Below are 7,843 nucleotides of genomic sequence, written 5' to 3'. Positions count from 1 at the left end.
AGATGTCTTTTTTATAGAATGTCTTTTTTCCTTTGGGTAAATACCTAGTAGTGGGATTGCTGGTCAAATTTTAGGTATACTTTTAGCTCTTTGAGGTATCTCCATATTATTTTCCATAGAAGTTGCACTAGTTTTCAGTCTCACCAAGCAGTGTATGAGTGTTCCTATCTCTCTGCATCTATACCAGCATTTGTTGTTTCAGGACTTTTTGATAAAAGCCATTCTCACTGGAGTTAAGTGATATATCTCATTGTGGTTTTGATTTGAATTTCCCTGATTATTAGAGATGCTGAGCATTTTTTCATATTTTTTTGGCCATTAGTCTGTCTTCTTTTGAAAAGTTTATGTTCATGTCCTTTACCCACTTTTTAATGGGGTTGTTTGATTTTTTCTTCCTGATTGTATGTAATTCTATTTATGGATGTGATAGGGATAGTAGGAAAAAAGGCAGGCAGGAAGAAGAAAAAAATGAACAAATCCTATCCCATGAGTAGTCTAATACAAGTAGTAATAGAGAAAGCTCAGTAAAGAAATTGATTCAAGCACTCTGTCTGACACATTTGACCTTAGAAAATTTATTTATAATAGAACTAAACCTGGCTTCCTTATTTAAAATAAAAAAGACGTTCAAACCTGACTTCTACCTTACAATGGCTGTTGCTATGACAATATACACGATATATTTCCAGCCCCTTGGCCAAGTTTTTTCCCCTATGAATTCAATATTATTGGAGTTGCTCTTTCCGAAGTCACATACTTTAGCCAAATTAACTGTTTTGGTCTATTTCTAGTTTTTCCCCCCCAAGGATCAGTAATGCATAAAATAGGGAGTATATTTGGATTTCAGTTTATGTTTTCATATAAATTAATCTGCATTTTCTCTGAAGTTAGAGTAATGTTCTTTTTTATTCACATTTCTGAGTATTTTATCAATTTAATAACCTAAGAGAAATTTAGATTGGGCACTCTACTTTTTATTATGTTAAATTGTTTTAAGCTATTTTTCAATTCATGTGGCCAACCCAATTTAAATTTGTTTTGTAAGAAAGGTTACTTTGTGAGCTGCTGTTCCTAATGGCATTGAATTTCAATGTGTGTGTGTGTGTGTGTGTGTGGTGTCTTATAACTGCTTAATTCTGCAGTTCCAAATAAATTTCTCAAAAGTTATAAGCTAAGAAAAAGGAACATAGCCAACAGTTTGTTTTTATTAATCCTGAATTACAATTCTGAAGTGAAGCGTGAATAACAAGTAGAGAGAATTTCTATACCTGAGTGAGTGATGCCCAATGAGAATGCACACCTATTTCACAGATGCTTCCATTGTTCAGAGCATTCCTAAAACCGCATTTTGAATGTTGCCTTTAGAGCTTGCAGCACATTTTAATCTCGGTCTTTTGAAAGTGGATTTGATGAATAACCCAGTGTCATTTTGGCTAAGTTTAGTGATATGTAAGATGAGAATTAATTTTTAATAACTACTATGTGCTAGAAGCTTGACTTGGCCAATGAATCTGGGTAAATTCATTTTTAGGTCAAAAACAAAGTGTGACCACTGAATATGAACCAATGTCATAGATGATTTTCCCATGGGAGGTAACGTAGCATAGTAGGAAAGGCATGTGTTTTTCAGTCAGGCTGATGAGTTTGCGTCACCACCCCAACACTCTCCACCCATTGCCATCACTTGGCCCGAGTCAAGTTACTTAGACTCTTTGAGATCGTTCCCTCATTTATAAAAGAGGATGACTAATATCTATCGTAATAGTTTCAAGCATAAAATAAAATATACAAAATACCTGGCATAACCAGCCCCCTTCCCCTTCCCAAGGTGACAACTGTGAGGGGAAAAATACTCCTTAGGATAAAGGTGGTCCAGTATGCTTTTAAAAATGAGTTTCATCATTTTATGGTTGCATTTTCCTATTAGCTCATCACATGTTAATTCCAGGATTGTTACTTTTCTATTTGGGGCAAAGATCTAGTGCTATCTTAGGGTATTTGGGTGAAGGGGCCGTGTGTATGTGTGAGTTTACCTGGTTGTTGGGTGGTATGGTCGAGGGGGTTGTGCACAATGAAACTGAAAATAGAAATCGATACCAGATTACAGAGGGCTTTGAATGGTATATTATAGGTTTAGACATTGTCCAATAGAAAATGTGGCCACCGAAAGCTTTTGAGCAGAGAAAAAGTAATTTTGTCTGTGCTTTGGGAAGATAATGGACAGGCTAGACTAAAATTTCTTGACAGCAGGGCCTGCTTGTTACTTGCACATCTTTTACCCATTTTTATATGAATGACAGAAGAACAAATTCCTGGATGGAAGGATTGGAGGGAGAATAAGGGCCTGGGCAGAGAGATTGGGAGGGAATGGAAGACAATGTCATGAATGTTTTACAGACACAGGCTTAGAAGGATGCAGTGACTGGCTGTATGTCCTAGCTAAGGAAGGTAGGGGAGACCAGAAATGAATTCTGTGGCAGTTGGCGTGGATGACAGCTTTGGGCAGAGGACAGATTGGTTGCTATGAACAGAAATAGAAAACACAAAATGGGAAACCAATTTCGAAAATGTGGGGAAACGAGTCTGATCTTAGTTTAATGAGTTTGCATCGAGGTGGAAATGTCCGGCAGGCAAATGAAAACATGGGTCTGGAGTTGAACAGAGGTCAAAACTTAAGATTTGTTTGTGGAGTCATACCCATAAAGATGATAGCTGAAATCTTGGTGGTGGGTGAAATCATCCTTGGAGAATGTGTTGATCAAGATTGGCCAATTACGGGACCTTGGAGAATAGTAGCACTATGGGATGGCTGTAGAAGAGAAAACAGGAAAAGACAGTAGCAAAAAATGGGCACAGAAATACCACGAGTGACCCATGTCATAGAGGCTAAAAGAGAAACATTTCAAAGGCATAGCAGCCAGGGCAGACCCAAGGGAAGGGCTAAGTGCAATGAGGTTGGAGAGAGCCTGTTGGTTTGGCCATTTGTAGCTCTCTGGTAACCACTCTGAGAGCTGTTGCAACAGGGAAGACTGGAGCTGGGTTACAGCGAGAGGTAAGTAGAGGCAGGGCACTGCTGAGAGAAGTGGCAACAGTTTTCTTCCATCTTCAACTGCTGCTTCTTAGTCTCTTTAGAAGACTCTTCTCTGCTGCCCCAGTAATGTCACTGCTGCCTAGGCCTCTGTCCTTGGCTCCATGCTTACAACAGTTAGGATTCTCTTGGTTTCAAATCACAGAAAGCAACTCCAGCTGGCTTGAGCAGCAGGATTTATTGGAAGGATACAGGGTTACCTCACAGGACCCAGAGGGTTAGGACTGGGCCTTGCGCACAAGCTTTAACCAGAAACCAAGCACCATAGGGCTTCTGTCTCCTTTCTTGCTCCCTTGTTGGTGTCTATTTTTCTTTTCTCTGCTCTCGTTGCAAACCAGCTGCCTCTCTCCACTCAATGTCTGCTACTTGCTCCGGAGGCAGAGCCCTGGCTCAGTCACCTGGGAGCACTGCTGTGTCTCCCTCTCCCTCTCCATGTTTTTCTGAGGGAAGGGCTGGAGTTGATCAGCCTGCACAGATGCTCACCCTGGGGCCGCTCAGCTGAGGTCAGATCAACAAGGCCACTCTGCACAGACAGTAGCATGTGGACAAGGGTAGCACCTGGGACCTGGAAGTGAGAAGCCGGGGGTGGCGAGGGTGGGGTGGGGGAAGGCTCATGGGATGAGGAATTGGAACAGGCCTAGGGCAAGTGGTGAGATGGGGAGGTGACATGAGCAGCTTCTCATTCTCCCTCTTTCTTTCTGTCCTTGCTCTGAAAGCCTGGATCCTCCTAAGCAGCAAGCCCTAGGGTTGCGCTCCCTTCTGGACTGGGCCCCAGCTGAGTTGTTCTCTTCTGAGGAAGAAGATGGAATTGCTGCCCAGATCTCACCAGCTTCCCCCTCTGCGACTCACCCTTGGTACACTGGAGTGAGCCATGGCCATACCCCCAGCTGAACCAGGGTTGATTGATCCAGGGGGCCAACCAGAGCCTCTTCCTCGGGTCTCTGGACGTGGAACTGGATGGACCATGGGCCAGTTCCGGTGACTACGGAAGAGAGGCAGAGTCTGGAGGTGCTTGTGTTGCTGCTTCCACTTATCCTGGAACCCAGCTGTACCATAGCTGTCCCTGTGTTAGGCTCCATAAGCTAGCCCTGTGTTTTCCAGTAAATTCTCTTGCAGTCCAAGCTAGTTTGGGTAGGTTTCTGCCATTGAGACCAAAAAGAGCCTTGACTACTCCAGGGCCAAGGGAGTTGCCCAGTAGCCGCTTCCAACCTGGCCTCTTGCCTCCCACACCAGCTGTGGGACGTGACCCTCCCCTTCCCTTGTCACGTTTCCCAGGAGAAAGGAAGTCCAAGCAGGGACCACAATATGAGGTTTTGGCATTCTGGTGATTACTGAATAATGCCACTTTGTTGCTGTACCACTCTAATTTTGATAGTTTAAAAATCTAAAATTATGTTTTGAGGTCAGGATCAATGATTTAATGATTCAATTTATGATGAAAATACTTGCTGAACAAAACTCTACCCAAAGTCAGAAAGGGCTTTTCATCAACTGGAACAATTTGTACAAAAACACAAACGCTACTCAATGACACCATTGATCCACCCTGTTTTTGAAAATTTGTACTTGATTTTCAATGTTTTCTTTATTTTAGATAAAGTTTAGCTTATTAGTTTTTGAATACTTTATTTTTTAACAAATTTTTAATTTTGGAATAGTTTTAGATTTACATAGAAGCTGTGAAAATAGAACACAGAATTCCCATATACCCCTCACCCAGTTTCCCCTGTTATTAACATTTTGTTTTGTTTCTTTTCAGGTTTAGGAAAATCTTGATATGTCTGTTATACATCTAAAGAACAGATTTCAAATGCTGTTATCCACTGCAGTGCATCTTCTCAAGTTTAAAGTCCCTCTAAAAAGAATGTTGAAAATACATTATCTGTAAAAATGATCAATAGCTCCAAATTAATAAAGTGCTCAAATTAATAGTTTTCCAAAACCAGAATGGCATGCTATAAAAGGTGGCAAGTTCTATTTTATAATTAATAAGACAGAGTAACACTTATTCCTTTTATTTCTTGACTTATAAATCTAATGCAAAAAAATAGTAATGCAGACTAAATATAGAAAAAGAAAAAGGTTGTTCCCAATCCCACTACAAATAACCCTTGAGTATGGAACCAGTATTGATACAGTATTTTAGCTAAAGTCCACACTTGACTCGTTTTACCTAATGTCCTTTTTCTGTTCTGTGGTGCCATCCAGGATACCAATTTAGCTGTCACGTCTCCTTAGGCTCCTCTTACATATAATAGTTTAAAACTTTATTTTTATTGAGGTTATTTGCTAATAATTTCGATGTTAATGCTGCTTGTGTAATGCTTCTATTATTTAACAAATTTACATTTTACCTGACCTTTAAACATTTAACACTTTTAAAATGTGAAGTATATTAAATATTGTTTTACTAATGTTGTTAGTGTTATGAATTCTGAACACTTACAAATAAAATGTTAGTATTGATACTAGTATTTTGGAATTACTCTAAATAAATGTTGAGTGTTTCTGCTCCAGTACAGCGGTCACCGGAGCCCCAAGGGATGGGCAGGGCTTGGAGGACATGACCACATGGTGGCTGAGGCTCCGGGTTGCAGGACAGAAACACCCAGAACTGGAGCTGAGCAGCCCAGGGCTTAATTCTCTGCAGCAGGAAGCCCAGCCCCAGGCTGCCCTAAAGGGTGCTGGGAATGTGTCTTTTGTACCAGTACCCTTTATACAGCTGGAGAGCGCTTGCTTGTGTTAGTCCAGTCTGGTTTCTCTGTCTTGCACAGCCTGGGGCCACTTTGCAATAAAGATCTGGACTCCAACACATTATCTTAGAGTGGTCTTAAGTCTGTTTTCCCAAAGTCCTGCTCCTTGCTTGGAGCACAGTAAATTCTCAGTACCGTAGGTGCAACTATGTGTCTAACCAACGTTGAGCAATGAGGGAAATGGGCACCATTGGCGGGGAAAAAGCTGCCTCTCCCCAGACATTAGAAGCTGGGAAGAATCAGTTGAGAATCAGGACCTGACTCGGGGCAGTGAACCTGGTGCAGAGGCTGCGGTGGAGCACCTGGCCTGCACTGTGTGTGTGGGGGTGATAAGCGTGAAAGGGAGGGGACCACTGGGTGGCAGTGGCAGCCTGACTTGGCTGGTGGCCACAAAGAGGGAGACTCTCAGTACCAGCTCTGGGATCTTGAGATGCAAGCCTATCACCGGCATCCAGATGTTACGATTACGAGTTTTATCGCAAGGATGTAGCGTTACATCATCAGCGGAGTGGAGTCTGTTTGACCTTTAAACACGTTACGATCGCCCCAGAATTGCCAAAAGTAGTTCACAATGGTTAGGCTTCCTTTTGTCCACACTTCATGGCATATTCGAAGTCTCTAAAGCTGATGTGACCATCTGAGTCTTGATCTACTTCCCTGGAAAATGAAACAAAAAACTACTTACACATTATTCTCATCAGCACCTAGGTATCACGAGCACATTAGAATCTGTATGTCTTTGCAGGTCCGTGTGAGAGAGGAACCTACTTTATCTACTTGAAGGCCAAAATTAATGCCTGCTTTTTTTATTTTTTATTATATTGAGAATACCAACTCAATAAGGAGAAAAGAAAGGGTAGTTATTAAAACCTACAGAAATAATGTATTCGACATATTTAAAGGGATGAAGCCAAATGCATAGGTTATATAAGAAAAAGAGGAATGATTGTTTTTCTAGTTCTCCTGTGAGTCTTTCTAAGATATATCAAAAAATATATACGCATCACATAACAGAAATGTGGAATAAACAAGCGATAAGAAACACACTTGGGGACTAGGGAATAACCACTGGGACAATGGCTGACGTCCCGCATAGCAGCGCCTTCACACGCCTTGGCTCACTGAATCTTTGTGCCAATGCTGGGATGGGTCCATTTTACTGACAGAGACACTGAGCCTCTAAGGCAGGCGTCCTCAAACTACAGCCAGTGGGCCACATGCCACCCGCTGAGGACATTTATCTGGCCCTCCCCACCACTGCCTGTCCTGCTTAGCAGCCGACTCGTCCCGGGACCACAGTGCGCACTCTCCAATGGTCTGAGGGACAGTGAACTGGCCCCCTATTTAAAAAGTTTGAGGACTCCTGCTCTAAGGAGTCTATGGAGGCTAAGCAGTTTTCTCAAGATCACACTGCCAATAAGTGTTGGAACTCAAACCAGGACCATTAAATTCTAACACCAGGGCTCTACACTCTATTCCACCTTGCCTCCCTACACAAACAGGCCAGTCCAGAGAGAAGTGATTAGATTGCAATTCCCATGTGGCTAACTGCTCCACTAGAAGTTTTCAGTGGCTTCATTCAGAGCCTCGGAAGCTCTGTTACATCCTCCTCAACACCCAATAAGCTTCTCTGACTCCTACGAAGAGTGATGGAGATATGAGTTGAAGGTGTGAGTGGCCTCAGCTGGGTTTTCCCTGTGTATCCCTAGAGCTGCTGAGGCAGGGGAACTCCTCCCTGAGCAGGGAGCAGAGAAATGGCACCCACTCCTCATGGTTAAGATAACACATGTCAGAAGGACAAAGCTATAGCATAAGCAATATAAACTGTTACCAGTAAAAGAAATGTTCATTAAAAAGTGTGTTTGTAAGGATAACTGATCAGTAGTGGTCACAATTGCTCTTTGGGGGGCATTGCAAAATAATGTATTGCATCCCTTATAGGTAGCTTCTGTGGTTGATGCAAATTATTAATATATTTTGTTGAAACAACAAATAATATCAA

General features: G+C 42.0%; 1 protein-coding gene across 1 annotated transcript in view; it reads right to left on the bottom strand.

Moving 5' to 3' along the window:
• Window positions 1–4,666: 4,666 nt before the first annotated feature.
• Window positions 4,667–7,843, bottom strand: part of EFCAB11 (EF-hand calcium binding domain 11) — a 136,616-nt gene continuing 133,439 nt past the window's right edge. Inside the window, exon 6 of the mRNA XM_012773972.2 lies at window positions 4,667–6,498. Within this exon, the coding sequence (XP_012629426.1) occupies window positions 6,417–6,498 (82 nt within the window). The 3' untranslated portion in view covers window positions 4,667–6,416. The remainder of the gene's footprint in view (window positions 6,499–7,843) is intronic.

This window comes from Microcebus murinus, chromosome 6 (genome assembly GCF_040939455.1).
Source record: "Microcebus murinus isolate Inina chromosome 6, M.murinus_Inina_mat1.0, whole genome shotgun sequence".
Lineage (NCBI taxonomy): Eukaryota > Metazoa > Chordata > Mammalia > Primates > Cheirogaleidae > Microcebus > Microcebus murinus.
The sequence above is the reverse complement of the archived record's forward strand: the minus strand, read 5'-3'. Positions and strand labels throughout refer to the sequence as shown.